Raw genomic sequence first — 19,794 nt, 5'->3', positions numbered from 1 at the left:
TTTTACATTTCGTGTCCGTTTTTCCAGTTTTTTCAACAACAAAACTTGAACTCTTGGCAAATATTTGTTTTCCTGTATGTGAAGCAGCGTCCCAGTGCAAAACGAACAGCTGAGCGCAAAACTAAAAGCAAATTTGATGTACAATGTATGAGACAAAAGTTTCATAGCCATCAATATGTGAGTTTACCCTTTTCAGCGTTGCAACCTCTTTTTTCCCACACTACAAGAAGGCAACTATTCTGACATACAGTAATGAGCCGTTCTACATGCTATTCTGCTTTTCAAAGTCTCTCTCAAAGAAAATTTCAGTGTTAATGAATCAATTCTGCAGGCTGAAAAACTATACACAAATCTTATGAACAAAGCGGTCTTTGGAGATGTAAAAGTAAACCCTTCCCAGGAAAAATAGTGGGATTGATCAATAAAAAGAGACTGGAACTGCTCCAGTACAGAACCTCGAAACGGTGTTCCCAATAATCCGATATGGTATCTATACTGAGAAATTTCTTTACAGCTGAATGATATGGGGCTGTAAATGAAAGGGGCCGCGTCCTCATCAACGCCCCGCTTTTTACGCTAAAGTATTTTTACTGTTTTAAAAAGTAGAGTTAAGAGAAAGAGTCAAACTTTAGCGTATCATAGAGGGGGTTATATCATAGAGAAAACCCCCAATAACTATACCTTTGGATATAACATGACAACCCTCCCTCAAAGCTCCACGGGAAAAGTTTTCGAGTTATAGTATGTAGTTATAGCATAGTATTTGTTATTCAGAAGCCTGCATACATTTTAGGGTGGGAAGACGAATTTTCTGCAGGGGTGTTTTCCAAAAGGGAAATTTCCATGGGGAGGGAAGTGTCCAGGGGCTGAACGTGTCAGAGGAAATCATACATTTGGTGAATTTGCCATAATTCCTATACAAAATTATTTTTATATTTCTTGCTCTCTTTTCCGTCTTTTCTCTCTTTTCCAATTTTACGCATGGAGCCTTTCACTGGGATTAAATTGTCTTGATGGTATATCAGTGGGGAGGGCATTTATCTATGGAGATGGAGCTAGATTTCCTGTGATTATTTTGAAACGATCAGACATTAGATAATAATACCTTCCTCTTTACGCTAAAATTGGAATTTTTTCCCAATTCCTTCAGAACGACTCCTGAAACACGAGGGTCGTTTAACTGGAACAATAAGAAGCTTTTTTCAAAAGTACCCAAAATTTTAGCGTGAAAAGCGGGGTGTTGAGGAGAAGGCAGCCTCCTTCATATACCTACTGTTTCTGTTTGCTTTAATTTTTAAAGTTGCTCCTTACTTTCAGTTGAAAAAACTTGTTTTATTTTATTTAATTATATACATGAGCTTGAAACCTTTACAGTATAATTATCTGACATACTAAATCTGATGGTGTGATTTTCATTAAGATGACTATATGTTATGAAGGTGTTAACCTATTTTCAAAAATTGGGTTAATTTTTAAGGCCCCCCCCCCGCAATTTTTTTCTCAAAATCGTTCGATCAAAACTACGAGAAAGCCATTTAGCAAAAAAAAAAAAGTGTAAAAAATCTAAATAACGTAAAGAACTTAGTATTGCCTAGAGAATTACATTTTTTTTTTTTATATACAAAAAATATTAATGCAATGAAGAAAACTTGCAATTGGTGATTTTAAGCAGTCCGTCCTATTATAAAAACAGTCTAAACCAGGTGTTAACACGTCAAAGAAATAAATTTATCATTCAAATAAAATTTAATATAATGAAGAAAACTTACACTCGGAGATGTTGTGTTTTCTTTCCTATAAAACCTTTCCAACCCAGGTGTACAGACATTAACCACGGTATGCAATTTCTCATGGTTAACCACCTGGGGAGCGGTGATCAATAGGCGACGACAAGGCTCGTCATCTGAAAAAAAAGTGAAATGCTCTATTGAACAGCAAAGAAAATAAAACATAAGAAGTTAAAGACACTAACCATAACGGCAATAGTGAGCATAAATTTTGTCTGGAGCAGAAGTGATTCACTCACCTTTGCAAAATGAAAAAATTGATAAAGGAATCACTGGGCTGGTGTTCTGCAGGTTGATGGTACAAATTATAGCGACGGTGAAATTTTTCGTAACATGTTTTACTACATAGTAACGGATAATCATTATGCTCATATGCCTCAGATACCGACCATTCAGCCAGGGATTTCAGGCTATTATATTTAAGTCACTAACAAAATAATCCTGAGTAGTTTTTTTGCCAAATATTGCAATTTTTCCATGCTTGGGGGGGGGGGTAGTTTTTCTAGACTATATAATACTCTTGAACTATACGTATAGTTTAATTTGAAAAAAAACATTTTTTCTCTCAGTCATTTTTAAATTCTGGAAAAAGGGAAAGGGTTACACATAAACAGAATATTTTCAGACTTACAGTAAAAAATATTCATCTTATTTTTATTTATTTTCAGTGCCTCTTTAATTTTAAATTTTGAAAATACCGAAACTAAAAATAGATAATAAAATTTAAATATCTAAAAGAGATTTTTACCTCGTAGCCATATCATTATTGATTTAAATATTTTTCTAATTTATTTTTGAATTTGTATAATTACCATTCCCTTTGAATCTTGAGATGAGGTAAAATAAGGTAACCGCTTCTATACACCAGTTTCAGAAAAAGCTTAAATGAAAAAAATTTAAGAACAGATTTAGAACAGCTAAGAGTTTTCAACTAAGAACACTAATGACAAAAAGAGAAATTCCAACACTTACCAAAGAATAAAACAATAAATGCATATTTTAAATCAAGTCAGAATTCCGTAATTCACCTGAAAGTGCTGACGTGCCAAGTCTCCTTCTTTACACCCTCCCAGGAATTTCCCATAAATCTCTTAAATTGTTCAACTTTCAAGATTTCTTATTGGCCATTCAAATCCAGAAAAAAATGTGGTATTTTTTGAAAAAAAAAAGAAGCTGGAGTTAGCTTGGGAAATCAGTTTTCTGATGCAAAAACATACCATCATTAGAGAACAGTTGTGATCACGGAAGGGTATTGGTATTGAAAGATGAATAACAAGAGCTAAGAGCTCATATGGCACTTGTGACGAGGCAAGAAGAGCTAAGAGCCAAGAGATCATATGGTATGAGCTCTAGCAAAATTCTATAAATCAATAGATTGATTTAAAAAGGAAAATAAGAGGCTTAATGCCGGTCAAGATTTAAAATAAGAGCTCTGAGTCACAAAGTCCTTCTAAATATCAAAATTCATTAAGATCTGATCACCCAGTCGTAAGTTATAAATACCTAATTTTTTTAATTTTTCCTCTCCCTTTTGCCCCCCAGATGGTCGAATCTGGGAAACGACCAAACTCGCCAAATCACTGAACCCCTCCCCTCAACTCCCCAAAAAAAAGCGAATCCAGTATGGTTCAGTCAATCACGTATCAAGGACATTTGTTTCTTCTATCCACCAAGCTTCATCCCGATTCCTACGCTCCAAGTGTTTTTCCAAGATTTCCCCCTCCAACTCCCCCCAATGTCAAAAGATCTGGTCGGGATTTGAAATAAGAGCTCTGAGACATGAATTCCTTCTAAATATCAAATTTCATTACGATCCGATCACCTATTCGTAAAATAAAAATACCTCAATTTTCACGTTTTCCAAGAATTCCGGTTTCCCTCTCCAAATCTCCCGAATGTCACAGGATCTGATCGGTATTTAAAATTACAGCTTTAAAGCACAAGATCCTTCTAAATATCAAATTTGATTAAGATCTGATCACCCTTTCGTAAGTTACAGATGCCTCAATTTTCAAAATTACCCCCTCCCCCCAACTCCACCAAAGAGAGCAGATCCGGTCCAGTTATGTCAGTCACGTATCTTAGACAGGTTTTGATTCTTCCCATCCAGTTTCATCCTGATCTCACCTCTTAAGTATTTTCTAAGATTTCTGGTTCCCCTCAACTGCCCCCCCTCCAATTACGCTGGATCCGGTTGAGATTTAAAATAAGAGATCTGAGTTACGAGATCCTTCTAAATATGAAGTTTCATGAAGATCCGATCACTCCTTCGTAAGTTAAAAATACGTCATTTTTCTTATTTTTCAGAATTACCCCCCCGCAATTGAGCGAATCCGTTCCAATTATGTAAATCACGTATGCAAGACTTCTGCTTATTTTTCCAACCAAGTTTCATCCCAATCCCTCCAATCTAAGCGTTTTCCATCATTTTAGGTTTCCCCACCCCAAACTTCCCCCAATGTCACCAGATCCGGTCAGGATTTAAAATAAGAGCTTCGAGACACGATATCCTTCTAATATCAAATTTCATGGAGATCCAATCACCCGTTCGTAAGTTAAAAATACCTCCTTATTTCTAATTTTTCAGAATTAACCCCCTCCCCCAACTACCCCAAAGAGAGCGGATCCGTTCTGGTTATGTCAATCAAGTGTCTGGGACTCGTGTTTTTTCCCCACCAAGTTTCATCCCGATCTCTCCACTCTAAGTGTTTTCCAAGTTTTAGGTTTCCCCCTCCCAACCCCCCCCCAAATGTCACCAGATCCGGTCGGGTTTAAAATAAGAGCTCTGAGCCACGATATCCATCTAAATATCAAATTTCATTGAGATCCGATCACCCGTTCGTTAGTTCAAAATACCTCATTTTTTCAATTTTTAAGAAATACCCCCCCCCAACTACCCCAAAGAGAGCGGATCCGTTCCGTTTATGTCAATCATCTATCTAGGACTTTTGTTTAATTTTCCCCCCATGTTTCATCCCGATCCCTCCACTCTAAGTGTTTTCCAAGTTTTAGGTTTCCCCCTCCCAACTCCCCACCCCCATCACCAGATCCGGTCGGGATTTAAAATAAGAGCTCTAAGACACGATATCCTTCTAAACATCAAATTTTATTGAGATCCGATCACCCGTTCGTAAGTTGAAAATACCTCATTTTTCTAATTTTTAAGAATTACTCCCCCCCCCAAAAAAAAAACTACCCCAAAGAGAACAAATCAGTTCTGATTATGTCAATCATGCATCTGGGACTTGCGCTTATTTTTCCCATCAAGTTTCATCCCGATCCCTCCACTCTAAGTGTTTTCTAAGATTTTAGGTTTTCCCCCTCCAACTCCCCCCCAATGTCATCAGACCCGGTCGGGATTTAAAATAAGAGCTTTGAGACACAATATCATTCCAAACATAAAATTTCATGAAGATCCAATCACCCGCTCATAAGTTAAAAATACTTCATTTTTTCTATTTTTTCCGAATTAACCGCCCCCCCCCCCCAGGTGGTCAAATCGGGAAAACAACTATTTCTAATTTAATCTGGTCCGGTCCCTGATACACTTGCCAAATTTCATCGTCCTAGCTTACCTGGAAGTACCTATAGCAGCAAAACCGGGACCAACAGACAGACAGACAGACCGACAGAATTGGCGATTGCTATATGTCACTTGGTTAATACCAAGTGCCATAAAAATCAGTACTTCTTAATTTTTTAAGCTTTTTGAAGGGGGGGGGGATATCCTATTTTGATACATAAAGTAATTCTTTGAGGAGGCTATTTATAGCAAAAAAAGTTTTAACAAGAAGCTAAGGGCTCACCAAGCTGCAGAAGTGAAAAATCATTGTTGACTTTTGTGAGAAAAGGCTCTTCTTTTCCCTCTTCTAATAAATCTTGGGGGGACGAAAACTGCGAACCAAATCCTGGAAATGCTCCATTTAACGGATCTGTACCAGTTGGGAATCTTCCCATAGGGAACGAAACCGAGACAACATCTGGAAACATCGCAGAACCTGCTCTATTTGTGCCAAGTGATTCTAAACTTCCTGTTTGCGAGCCCACGATTGCTGAACCACCATGCCCCTCAGCATCCCCTGCACCATTTGAAGTTTCTAACATTGAATGATCCATTTATTGATAGTGTTGCCCCAACAGACAAATTCAAACTGATTTGGCTTTAAAGCTGTAGGCACGACTTTAATTTTTTGTTTAATAGAATTGGTAATTGGTTTCTTTGATAATTAGATCACTGAATTTTATTAAATTTCATGCTCGGAAGAATATTGTCTTTTAGAGCCTTTATTTTAAATCCTGATGGGATCCCGTGACATTGGGGGAGGGGGGGACCTAAAATCTTTGAAAACGCTTAAAGTGGAGGGATCTAGACGAAACTTGGTGGGAAAAATAAGCACAAGTCTTAGATAAGTGATTGACATAGCTGGTACAGATCCGCTCACTTGGTGGAGTTGAGGGGGGGGAGGCTTATCTCTGAAAAATTAGAAAAATGAGTTATTTTTTAACTTACGAAGGAGTGATCGGATCTTAATGAAATTTGATGTTGCGAAGGGTGTCGTGTCTCAGAGGTCTTATTGCAAATCCTGACTGGATTCGGTGACATCTGGAGGAGTTTGGGGGGAGCCTAAAATCTTGAAAAACGCTTAGAGTGGAAGGACCAGGATGAAACTTGGTTGGAAAAATAATCACAAGTCCTAGATAAGTTATTGACATAACCAGAACGGATCCACTCTCATTGGGGGAGTTGGGGGTATGGGCTATTTCTGAAAAATTAGAAAATATGAGGTATTTTTAGCTTACGAAAAAGTGATCTGATCTTAATGAAATTTGATGTTTGGAAGGATATCGTGTCTCAAAGCTCTTATTTGAAATCCAGACCGGATCCTGTTACGTTTGGGGGGGGGGGACCTAAAGTCTTGGAAAACGCTTAGAGTGGAGGAATCGGGATGAAACTTGGTGGGAAAAATAAGCACAAGTCCCAGATACGTGATTGACATGGCCGGAACAGATCCACTCTCTTTAGGGGAGTTGGGGGGAGGGTTAATTCTAAGAAATTAGAAAAAATTAGGTATTTTTAATTTACCAAAGAGTGATAAAATCTTAATGAAATTTCATATTTAGAAGGAACTCGTGTCTCAGAGATCTTATTTCAAATTCTGACCAGATGTGTTGACATTGGGGGGAGTTGGAGGAAGAAATGTCGTAGATATATAACTGACGTTACCAGAGTGATTCCGCTCTCTTTGGGGGAGTTAGGGGTTGGGGTTCAGTGCTTTGGCGAGTTTGGTGCTTCAGAATGTGCTAGGACCATTAAAATTGGTAAGCGTGATAAGGAGCTACACAAGTTGACTTGATAAAGTCGTTTTCCCCGATTCAACCATCTAAGGGGCTGAATGGAGAGGAAAAATCAGAAAAATTCAGGTATTTTTACCTTATGAGTGGGTGATCGGATCTACATGAATCTTTATATTTAGAAGGACCTTATGACTCAGAGCTCTTATTTTGAATCCTGACTGGCATTAAGCCTCTGATTTTTCTTTTAAAGCAATCTATTGACTCTTAAAATTTAAGAAACTGTAATATAAAAAATATAATAGAACAATCTGGCTGTTGGAGTGCTAAGGTATATTCAGAGTTGAGCCGGTCTGCAAGCACTGTTATAGCAAGGGAAGAGGACATTCATTCGGATAGCTTTTTCTTCTTCTATTGCTGCTAGCTGTAGCAACAGTTTAGAAGATTAAGAAGCGCCTTCAGTTACTGATGAGGCAGAATCACACGTCGAAACAGCTGTTGGAGCGAAGAAAGCTATCACAAGGAGGCAGAAGGACAAAAGAAAACTTACACCAAATTGGAATATTGACCTTGAGGGTAAGTTACTGCCCCCATGGTACAGTCCTCAATAGATAATATGAAACGAATGAAAAGCTTCTAAAAAGTCAGAAAATCAGGCAGGCTGTACAGATTTAAAGTGGATTTTTGGTGAGGCATAACTTGGCAATTGATATTATGAAAGAGCTTCCAGAAACCTTAAAAAGAGCATTTCCTAACTTAGAAACAACAAAAGATGTTTGGTGTGGTTGCACAAAAAATAAACATGTGATTAGTTAAATAACTGGAGAAGTAACTTTATGTGGACTTGTGGAACTTAGTTAGAAAGACTTGTTATTAGGTAATCATTGACTAATGTACTGAAGTGAGTAATTGAAAAAGCCTTGTTGTTGTTATTTGTCATGTCGGTAAAGTGAACGAAACTAAGAATGGTGGATGGAAGAAAGTTGTGATGGACTCATTCTTGTAATTGGTTGAAGTACAACAGCGCACAGCTAAACATATATATATACATATATATATATATATATATATATATATATATATATATATATATATATATATATATATATATATATATATATATATATATATATATATATATATATATATATATATATATATTTACAGTGTTAACAAAACTTCTTCTTAAATCGATGGGTGTGCCAAAGCAGAATCTGATTGGTTTTGAATCATTAATGCATCTGTGATGATGGGGGGAAAAGGTGGTGTGCAAGCAAAGCTTTCACTGGATTTACCAAACCTATTTGTTCTTTGGTGTACATGCCCCTCCATCCATTTGTTTGCCAGTGCAGCAAGTCATAAGATATCTACAGACGTTAAAGAACTCTGTTAAGACCTATACAATTACATTGGCAGAAGCCCAAAAAGGGCTGGTGTGCTTGCCAAAATACAGAAGTGTATGGAGCTTAACGAACGCAGAATCCTGCACCATTCCACAACTAGGTGTTTTCCCCAGCTTCCAGTTACTATGCGTTGTCTCAAACAATGGGATTGTTTGATACTTATTTTTTGGAGTGAAAGATTTAAAAAAGGAAACAAGCCAGCCAATGCAACAGCTATACTCGAAAAATAATTGTCTCCTACATTCAAAGCTTATTTTCCTTTTCTCTTGTATATCCTAACATTTTTTACTGACCTTAATCAGTTGTTTCAGTTGGAGGATATTTAAATTTACATGTTGTGTAGTCAATTTAGTGAGCTGTATAAAGTGATTATGAACCATTTTATGAAGCCATGCTGCATGGAGACAACAGAAGCACCTTTAATACAGCTCAAGGACCCACAGCACTTTTGAGATATGAAAGAAGTAGACTATGGCAGTCATGTAGTTGTTATATTTATCAACAACAATATTTTGTTATCAGCTGAAATTGCATTCAAAACATTGTGTACAGAATACATGATAGAACTGAGCAACATAATAAGGAAAAGGTTTTTCAGTTCAAATTCTTGTCAGCTAAAGCTGCACCCAAAGATAGCTGTGTCTCCTGGGCACTCATTTTTAACCATTATCCCACTACGTGTCCAGTTTCCGAATTTGGCAGAGGATATTGGTGGGGAAAACATTGCCAAAGAATGGAAAAGATTGCCATTTTGCACTGATCTCAAGAAATATGCAGGAACTGACATAGTTTATTTCTAGTTTAAAGTAGTAAAATGATCTGATGGTCCTTAAGTCAAAAGTTTCCTATTCTTGGGTGAAATCACAATGAAAATGCTTAGCCTACCACATTCTTCTGTTTGTGGCAAGGGGCCTTTTTAAATGTCTATTTAGCAAAATTAAATTGAAAAATAAAGTTTGCTTTACTACTCTTAATTGATCTTTTAAGAAAAATGTTATCAAGTAATTTTGCTGAAGGAGCAGTCACACAACAGGAAATATTATACACAGGGGAAAGAAACCTTGAAAATAAAAGGGAAAGGAAATTAGATGTAGGTGTATCATTTTCATAATCCATTAGGTCAATATTAAAGTCACCCATTAGCATCACCTCACAACTAGCCAATGACTACTAACTTTTAGGAAAACAGATGACAAAGGTGGCCTATATACAAAACATGCTTGTACAGTTTGTAGCCCTAATTTAGATTCAATTGCAATAATTTCACAAAGCATTTCAGAAAGCTGGCAAAATGAAATTTCCTCTTTAATAGAAAATCCCAAACCCTCCTTACTCTTAGTTGACTGATTGTTTGCTGTAAAAACATAACCAGGAACTTCAACATTTGGTACAGTTATTTCATTCAAAAAAGATTCAATCACAAACACCAAGAATACTAACAGATTTTGAAGGGAGTAAAGTAACTATTTTATTCAAACTACTCAGAAGACCTTGGATGTTCATAAATCCAATTGACACATCATTCAGGATTGGTGTATTAGCAACATCATGCAAAGATGAATAATAAGCTGATGGGGAATTATTTACAACTGAATTATGATTTTCAGTAATAAAGATTTGCAAAAAAAAGCAAAATTAAGTGGCCTTGTCTCAAAAGACATCAGTCTGTCACTCCCCAGCATGTCCAAATGATTTTCAATCATATAACCTTACCATTATTGCATCATGTCCTGGGCAGCTGAACTGCAAAACCCAGAATATTGGATCTCTAGTCTACTGAGTACTGATAATAACTAAAAAGCACATATAATTTTTGAACTGATGTTTTTAAAAATAAACCAAAATACATAAGTAAAAAAAAAAAAAAAAAATTCATGAGAAACATAGTTAAACATTGGGCAATCTTAAAAGCAAAACAAAAAAAAATCTTTGGCAACCTGCACAATGATAATTAGATTAGTCACTGTTGTCTGACCACTGCTCATTTGATGCATTGTGATACTCCAACTTAAGAACAGCGCCTATTTGCCTTAGTTGTACATGCAGGTATTTTTTTAGTCCTTTAAGCCTTAGCTTTGGCAAGCAGCTGGGCTCTAATTACAATTAGGGTGGGTGGCAAATCAGTGCAAAAACACAGTGAAGAACATTTTAGTTTACCTACTGATTTCATGACAGTAAGAATGTCTGAATCCTTGCTGCAAGATAAGACAACAGGCAGTAAACTAGGTTTCTTGGTATTCCCACAAACAGAAACATTGCTTTGTTTTTGCTTGACTCTGAATGACCTAGTAATCTGAATATTGTCTTTAATCTCTAGAGAACTTCTGAGTAAATCTTGAAGGTTTTGCTCAAGGGTTTTGCCATTTTTTCCTTTCTTAAACCAAGCACAAGATTAAACTTAAAGTCTTTAACCTCTAGTTCCAGTAATTGTTGCTCCTGTTGTTCAATCCTCAAGTTCAGCTCAGAGATTAGTTTGTCCTTTTCTGAGAGCTTTGAATTCAGCAACTGAATTTCAGACATCATTTCAGAGAATTGTGCAGATAACTGACCTTTAATTTCTGATTACAATGCAGAAATGGCCACAAGCCAAGCTTCAAAGACAAGTCCTTAAGGGCTTTCTCCAGAGTAATCTGAGTGACTAAAATTATCCTTTATTGTAATAACACAATAATAGCTGCCAAGGTTAAATCAAATTAAACGGACATAAGCCCCACTTGCTTGGCTATGCTATTGCTCACGCTTACTTCACTCAAAACTGGTCAAACAAGGTGATGGATTAGATCCTTTGCAAATGAATCCTAAATCAGTACTCCTGATAATAAACTAATCAAAATATATGAACAACAAACCTTAGCCAATATTCAACTAATTGGATTAGATTATTAGGTAAACTCAATTTCATAGTCTATTGTTCTTAATTGTAAGCTACTGTCCTTGCAGACTGCATTTCATATTTATATACACAACGATGATTATTGTGACAATGTTAATAATAAGCAGAAGAAAAGGCTGTCTGCAGTGCTCCCTATCAGCTTAAAGTGACTGAGGAGCTCTTGCTGATAGATAGCAGGACCGTATAATGACTGCAGTACCCTGGAACACTTCTGCAGGTAAAATTCCTCTCAAACTTCCAAATTCAATGGAAAATATATACTTGTAGCCACAAATTTGAGCAACAGTCTATGAGTCTGTCACAGGTAATTAACCACAATATATATCACTTTTCAATTATTCCTTTGTTGATGTTGTAATGAACTAATTTTTTCAACTTTCAGTTTTTTCAACTGAACTGAAAAACTTTTACTTTTATGCATGGATATGTTGAGGATTATTGTGCTGGATAAGTTTCAAAAAAAATTTGTGACTCCTCCCCTTTTTTCCAAAATCACCCGATTAATATTTCAAGATTGCCATTTCATTTATCACTAAATGAACTAATTTTTGAGTTGAACTAATTTTTTCAACTTTCTGTTTTTTCAACTGAACTGAAAAACTTTTACTTTTATGCATGGATATGTTGAGGATTATTGTGCTGGATAAATTAAAAAAAAAAATTGTGAATCCTCCTGTTTTTTCCAAAATCATCCGATTAATATTTCAAGATTGCCATTTCATTTATCATAGTTGAATACCCCAATTACTATACTTTTGGATATAACATGACCCCCCTCCCTCGTAGCCCCACGTGAAAAGTCTTCAAGCTATAGTATATAGCATAGTACTTGTTATTTGGAATCCTGCATACATTTTAGGGTGGGAAGACGAATTTTCTGCTGGGGGGTTTTCAAGAGGGAACTTTCCATTTAAAATTGCTCCTTACTTTCAGTTGAAAAAAATTTGTTTTACTTTATTTAATTGTATACAGCAGCTTGAAACCTTTACAGTGAAACTCTATGACATACTAAATCTGATGGTGTGATTTTCATTAAGATAACTTTATGTTATGAAAGTGTTCCCCCTTTTTTCAAAATTGAGTTAATTTTTCAGTCTCGTAGCTTTCAATGGGTAACATTGAACTTGATAAATTTTATTTATTGTGAGTCAACTTCAAAATTCAATTTCTTTGATGTGTCTATTGTTATCAAAACTCTGGCTCTTATTATTGGTTTCTTTTGAGCCGTATTGTACCCTGCTTAAGTTTCGTTATCAAAAAACTGTTTGATAAACAACTTACTAACAAACTGTAATAAGGAGCGACTCGGCTCAATAGTACCCCACACTCTAAAAGACGGAATTTTGATTACTAATTTGATAATAACAAAAGAATTGTATTTTAATGCTGATTTTAAATATATAAGTTTCTTAAAGTTTAGACTTACTCAACAAAATTTACAAGCCTGAAAAAATTTGCCTTATTGTAGAAGATAGGGGGAAACATCCCCTAAAAGCTATAGAATCTTAACTAAAGTCATACCATCAAATCCAGCGTATGAGAGAACCCAACTGTAGAAGTTTCAAGCTCTTATCTACAGAAATGTGGAATCTTGTATCTTTTGCCAGAAGACAAATCACAGATGAGTGTTCCCCAGGGGTGATCTTATCCTCCCAATAATCCTATTTGTTTGTTTTTTAGTGACAAAAAAAATTTTTATCACAAAAACAACAGTTTTTTCAATTTATTTGTTTGTTTTTTTGCTCAGGGGTGATGGTGTCGATCCAATAATCCTAGAATGTCGAGAGGACTAATTCTAACAGAAATTAAAAGTTCTAGTGTCCTTTTTAAGCGACCAAAAAAATTAGAGGGCACCTAGGCCCCCTTTCACGCTCATTTTCTCCCAATATCCCCGGATCAAAATTCTGAGATTACCATATTGTTCAGAATAGTCGAAAAACCTAATAACTATGTCTTTGGGGACGACTTATTCCCAAACAATTTCCGTGGGAGGGGCTGCAAGTTACAAAGTTTGACCAGTGTTTACATATATTAGTATATAGTATACATAAAGAGTTTCTAATTGTTTTAAAAAGTAGAATCTAAAGTTTAACTCTTTCTCTCAAATCTACTTTATTAAACAGTAAAAAACTTTAGCGTAAAGAGCGGGGTATTGAGAATGGAACAGCCATTTTCATATATGGAGTAATTTCTGTTCGTTTTAAGTTTTAATGTCGCTCCTGACTTTCAGTTAAAAAAACTAGTTTTTTTTATTTAATTTCTGAACATTTTTGAATTAATGCATGTTTGATTTTGGCTCTCCGCACATAAATTATTAAAATGAAATTTGCATACTAACTCTTTTTTTGGCTAAATAGCTTTTTCTTAGTTTTGATCAGACGATTTTGAGAAATAAGGGGTGGGGAAGGAGGCATAGTTGCCCTGCAATTTTTCGGTTATTTAAAAAGGTAACTAGAACTTTTAATTTTTGACAAACGTTTTTATTAGTAAAAATATGCGTAACTTAAGAATTAACTTACGTAACAAACTTTTATATTCTTATATTTTTATTATGTATATGAGGGTTTTTTTCCTCTCGTTAATACCTCGCTCTTTACGCTAAAGCTTGATTTTTGTCCCAATTCTTTAAGAATGACCCCTGAATCAGAAAGGCCGCAGAAAAAATAGTTGAAATTACTAAAAATACTTTAGCATAAAGAACAAGGTATTTAGGAGGAGAAGATCCCCTCATATGCGTAATAATCTTCGTTCGTTTTGGGTTTTAAAGCTACTTCTTACTTTCAATTGAAAAAACTTTTTCATGTTAATTTTTTAATTGTTTTTTTTTTATAGTAATGCTAGAAAATCTTGCACCATTTTCACTCATTTTATCTTCCCCCATGACATATTCCTCCAAGGAACGGTCCTCCCACATAGTCCCCCCCCCTCAATTCCACCCCCAAACCAAAAAAATCCCCCTGAAAACGTCTGCACACTTCCCAATAATCATTACTGTATGTAAACACTGGTCAAAGTTTGTAACTTGCAGCCCCTCCCCTAGGGAGTGTGGGGGAGTAAGTCATCCCCAAAGACATAGTCATTATGGTTTTTGACTATGTGCAACAAAATAACTATCTCAAAATTTTGATCCGTTGACTTTGGGAAAAATTTTGGCATAGGAGGGGGCCTAGGTGCCCTCCAATGTTTTGGTCACTTAAAAAAGGCACTAGAACTTTTCATTTCCGTTAGAATGAGCACTGTTGCGATATTCTAGGACCACTTGGTCGATACGATGACCCCTGGAAAAAAAAAAAAAAAAAAAAAAAACACGCACCCGTGATCTGTCTTCTTTCAAAAAATATGAAATTCCACATTTTGTAGATAGGAGCTTGAAATTTTTGCTATAGGGTTCTCTGATAAACTGAATGTGATGGTGTGATTTTTGTTAGGACTATATGACTTTTAGGGAGTGTTTCCCCCTTTTTCCCAAAATGAGGCAAATTTTCTCAGGCTCGTAACTTTTGATGACAAAGACTAAATTTGATGAAACTTATATATTTAAAATCAGCATGAAAATCCGATTCTTTTGATGTATTTTTTAGCATCAAAATTCCGTTTTTTTAGAGTTTCGTTTACTATTGAGCCGGGTCGCTCGTTACCACGAACTGTCTGAAAAGATCTTCTTTTCCCTCTTCTAATAAATCTTAATTCTAGTTTTTCAAACAGTAAAAAACTTTAGCGTAAAGAGCGGGGCGTTGATGAGGAAACATCAACGCCCTGCTCTTTGCGTACCGCCCGTCCCTCTTTACTCATCAACGCCCCGCTCTTTACGCTAAAGTTTTTTACTGTTTGAAAAACTAGAATTAAGATTTATTAGAAGAGGGAAAAGAAGAGCTTTTCAAACAGTTCGTGGTAAGTAATTTCTGTTCGTTTTAAGTTTTAGTGTCGCTCCTTACTTTCATTAAAAAAAACTTTTTTTTTTTATTTAATTTCTGAACGTTTTTATCAATGCATGTTTTGATTTTGGCTCTCCACAGAGGAATAATTAAAACAAAATTTGTATATATTTTTTTTTTGGCTAAATGGCTTTCTCATAATTTTGAGCAAAAAAAGAGCGGGGGAGGAAGCCTAGTTGCTTTCCGATTTTTTTGTTACTTAAAAAGGCAACTAGAACTTTTAATTTTTTACGAATCTTTTTATTAGTAAAAGATATACGTAACTTTTAAATTAGCTCACATAAAGAACTTTTGTATTCTCATGTTTTTATTACATATATGAAGGGGTTTTGCCCCTCGTTAGTACCTCGCTCTTTACACTAAAGCTTAAATTTTGTCCCAATTCATTAAGAATGACCCCCGAATCACAAAAGGCGTAGAATAAATAGTTGAAATTACTAAAAATACTTTAGCGTAAAGAGCGAGGTATTAGGAGGAGGTGAGCCTCTCATATGGGTAATAATTTCTGTTTGTTTTAAGTTTTAATGCTGCTCCTTACTTCCCGCTGAAAAAAAAACTTTTTCATATTTATTTTTCATTATTTTTTTTAATAATGCTAGTAAATCCTGCACTCCCTTCATGGAAATTTTCTTCCCCCATGACGAAATCCTCGATGGAAAGTTCCCTCAGCATATACCCCTCTTCTCAACCCCTCCCCCAACCAAAAAATCCTCCTGAACACTTCCCAATAACCATTACTATATGTAAGCATTGGTCAAAGTTTGTAACTTTTTGCCCCTCCCATGGGGGCTGTGGGGGAGTAAGACGTCCCCAAAGACATAGTTAAAAGGTTTTTGACTACGCTGAATAAAATGGCTATCTCAGAATTTTGATCCGTTGACTTTGGGAAAATAATTAGCGTGGGAGGGGGCCTAGGTGCCCTCCAAATTTTTTGGTCGCTTAAATATGGCACTAGAACTTTTCATTTCCGTTAGAATGAGCCCTCTCGCAACATTCTAGGACAACTGGCAGTAATCAAAGGCAGTAAAATTGAATTTCACTCAAGCTTCAAATGGAGATTCGGAGAATTGTTCGAGCTTTTGGAAACCCTAGTAAACACATATTTTCACTGAATGTTCATTTATTGGTCAAAATTCAGGATATAACAAAGATTACTTAAAAGACATTACTTTTAAAAACATTACTATAAATATTACTAAAAAACGATATAAATTATAAATAACTTAAAAACACAGTGTTATTCCCGAACTATGCAATTCTACACTTATTAAATAAGTAAAATGAGTCTTTTCAACTGAAAGTAAGGAGCAACACTAAATTCAAAGCGAACAGAAATTTTATTCCATACATGAAGGGGTCGTACCCCTCCTCAATACTTGCTCTTCAATCTAAATTTTCACAAGTGGCTCCTATGTTTCAGGAGTTTTTCTAAAGGAATTGAGTCAAATTGTCAAACATTAGAGTAAAGAGTAATTTACTGAGAAGGGATAAACTCTTCATATACGGAATAATTTTTTATCATTTGAGTTTTAGTGTTGTTCCTTACTTTCAGTTGAGAAAATTGTTTGATTTCTAATCATTTTTCGAATAATACCAGTAAATCTACCTCATCCTGTACGAACAATAACCTCAACTCAGGAGAAACTCCTCCGTTGAAAGCCCCCCCCCGCCTACACGAAAAAAGACACCCCTTTTAAAATTATTGCAGACCATTCCATCCTTGTGAAAAATCCCCTGAATTCTTCGTGAAATTTCTTGCAGACGATTTAGTATACTTTCATTTGAAAAAAGACTTTAAGCTTTAATCGTTTTTCTGATCACATTGGAAATCCTCCCTTCCATAGAAAGTTTTCCGGAATTCAAAACAAGCTAAATCTTTCCTCCGGACACTCTTCGCATACAAAATTGAAAATAAGAGAAAGTAGCGTAAGACAAATTGAAAAAAAAATCCTGTAGAAATCCCCCAGTGGAAAATTTTCTGTAAAAATGTAATCCATGCAAGTTTTCCTTCCCTGTAAAATTATCGCAATTGAATTCCAGCCCAGGCACAAAATCCCAATCCCTCCAAAATTAATGTCTGTCTACTTAGAAATAGAAAATATTCTACGTAAATAAGGCACAAATTCACAACTTTAAAACCGATCCCCAGGGACTCTGGTGGGTCATGTTAAATCTAAAGGTATAGTACTATCTCAAAATTTTCTAGTAGAATTTGACAAATTTTTTCTAACAGAATTTGACAAAGAGTTGACCAGGACAGTCAAAAAGCATTGAATTTAGACCCTGCAGCATCTCCAGTGCATTTGTTGCTTGGCTGGTGGTTTTATACTCTGCGACGAACATCGCATGCTGTTGCTGAAAAAGGAAAAAAAATATTTGTTTGAGGGAGAAAAACAAAATAATTTTCCATTTTTATCAATAGAATTTATAATCTGAGTCTCATCAATATTATGAAATACGAGCTACTCTTCCGAGTGACATCTTTAAATACAACTACAAAGTTATCGACCTATGCTACATTTAATATTACATATAGCCCGTGCAGATGAATACCACGATCCATGACAATACCTCCTGAATTTGTCTGATATTTGAGCTAAAGCATATTGAAAATAATAAAAACTCAAAAGAAACATAAATTAGTAGGTAAACAAGAAGGGTTGACCCCTTCTCATTACCTAAATCTATACGATGAAAAAATAGTAAAAATAAACCAACTAATAATGCTTCACTACGTTTGAAGGATATAGAAAACTTGCACTTTACTGAAAACATTAAACAATAAAAAGGTTACAATATGAAAATAAAGCATTCTAGGGAAATCCATTTTGAACACAAGCTGAAAGTTAATTATATCATAGACAGAGTAAGACTATGAAATCCTTATATATTAGTTGATGTTATGACGCTGCACACTTTCTCTTAACTCCTATATCAATATTCTTTTTTACTTGGATATTGTGCTCTCAGTAAAATACTAATTTTATATAGTCCTATAAACATAGGGGAATATCACAGTAGGTTTATTTGTGCTGGTGTTACTGATATGTATTACTGGCAAACAAGCCAGTGCTGCACACAACTTGCAACATAAATTATTTTATGACATGTTATAGGAAGAATAAGGTCAAAAACATATCCAAAGTTGCATATTCCAGGTCGACAATAAACTAGTTTTTTTTACATTTCAAGTCAATTTTTTCAGTTTTTTCAACAAAAAACTTGAACTCTTGGCAAATATTTGTTTTCCTGTATGTGAAGCACCGTCCCAGTGTAAAACGACCAGCTGAGCGCAAAACTAAAAGCAAATTTATGTACAATGTATCAGACAAAAGTTTCATAGCCATCAATATGTGATTTTACCCTTTTCAGCGTTGCAACCTCTTTTTTCCCACACTACAAGAAGGCAACTATTCTGACATACAATAATGAGCCGTTCTACATGCTATTCTGCTTTTCAAAGTCTCTCTCAAAGAAAATTTCAGTGTTAATGAATCAATTCTGCAGGCTGAAAAACTATACACAAATCTTATGAACAAAGCGGTCTTTGGAGATGTAAAAGTAAACCCTTCCCAGGAAAAATAGTGGGATTGATCAATAAAAAGAGACTAGAACTGCTCCAGTACAGAACCTCGAAACGGTGTTCCCAATAATCCGATATGGTATCTGTACTGAGAAATTTCTTTACAGCTGAATGATATGGGGCTGTAAATGAAAGGGGCTGCTTCCTCATCAACGCCCCGCTTTTTACGCTAAAGTTTTTTTACTGTTTTAAAAAGTAGAGTTAAGAGAAAGAGTCAAACTTTAGCGTAAAGAAAATAGTTGATGAGGAAGCAGCCACTTTCATTTACGAGGTAATTTTTGTTCGTTTTAAGTGTTAATGTTGCTCCTTACTTTCCGTTAAAACAACTTGTTTTTTATTTAATAGTCTAATAGCCCAATCCCTTAAGAAATATTCCAAAAATAAAACTTTAGTGCAAAAGCTCATAAATATATGAAGTAGATTTTTTATAAGACGTTAAACATTTCTCTTTAAATGTTCTGATAACCCACTTGCCCTGCATAAAAAAAAGGAACAAAACAACGGGAGACAGATCAGGGCTACCCATACAAAAGAAGTGATTTTCCTTGTTTTTCAAAGAAGGGCACTGTAATATATCTGTTCAAGGTTTTCGACAATGACATTTCCAATGGTATGCTTTTCATTTTAATCTGACACAACTTTTGAGGAGCTTCACTTTTCTGCTTTTTTTCTGAAATCCCCATAAGTTTCTTTTCGCAATAAGCTTTTACTTTTAATATGAGCCAAAGCAATAGTTACCGTTCAAAAGAGCTCTCTCAATCTTCTAGGATCAGTGGTTCCAACCATCCCTTGGGAAAAAAAAAACAAAGAAAAAAGAACAAATAAACACGGATCTATGATCTTACTTCTGGTAAAATCCCACTTGTTAAAAATTTCATAGTAAGGAACTGTAAGTAAGGAG

At 35.3% G+C, this 19,794-nt stretch overlaps 2 protein-coding genes across 10 annotated transcripts in view; both read right to left on the bottom strand.

Annotated features, from left to right (window-relative positions):
• The window catches only part of LOC136039257 (CXXC-type zinc finger protein 1-like), a 53,297-nt gene extending 41,442 nt beyond the window's left edge, over positions 1-11,855 (bottom strand). For 2 of the 7 annotated variants that reach the window (XM_065722822.1, XM_065722818.1), the window contains exons 1-2: positions 11,332-11,842; positions 1,770-1,903 (exon numbers count right to left, since the gene is read on the bottom strand). The gene's annotated coding sequence lies outside the window, so the exon portion shown is untranslated. Of the gene's footprint in view, positions 1-1,769; positions 1,904-11,331 lie in introns of all 7 variants that reach the window. The other 5 variants (XM_065722824.1, XM_065722820.1, XM_065722819.1 and 2 more) reach the window with 5 other exon arrangements.
• Positions 1-19,794, bottom strand: part of LOC136039256 (uncharacterized) — a 36,393-nt gene that overhangs the window by 3,101 nt on the left and 13,498 nt on the right. For 2 of the 3 annotated variants that reach the window (XM_065722815.1, XM_065722817.1), the window contains one exon: positions 16,420-17,665. The exons of the other annotated variant lie outside the window; for it this stretch is intronic. In XM_065722815.1, the coding sequence (XP_065578887.1) occupies positions 17,537-17,665 (129 nt within the window). In that variant the 3' untranslated portion in view covers positions 16,420-17,536. Of the gene's footprint in view, positions 1-16,419; positions 17,666-19,794 lie in introns of those variants that run through there. 3 annotated transcript variants of the gene reach the window in all.

Source organism: Artemia franciscana, chromosome 19 (genome assembly GCF_032884065.1).
Source record: "Artemia franciscana chromosome 19, ASM3288406v1, whole genome shotgun sequence".
Classification (NCBI taxonomy): domain Eukaryota; kingdom Metazoa; phylum Arthropoda; class Branchiopoda; order Anostraca; family Artemiidae; genus Artemia; species Artemia franciscana.
The sequence above is the reverse complement of the archived record's forward strand: the minus strand, read 5'-3'. Positions and strand labels throughout refer to the sequence as shown.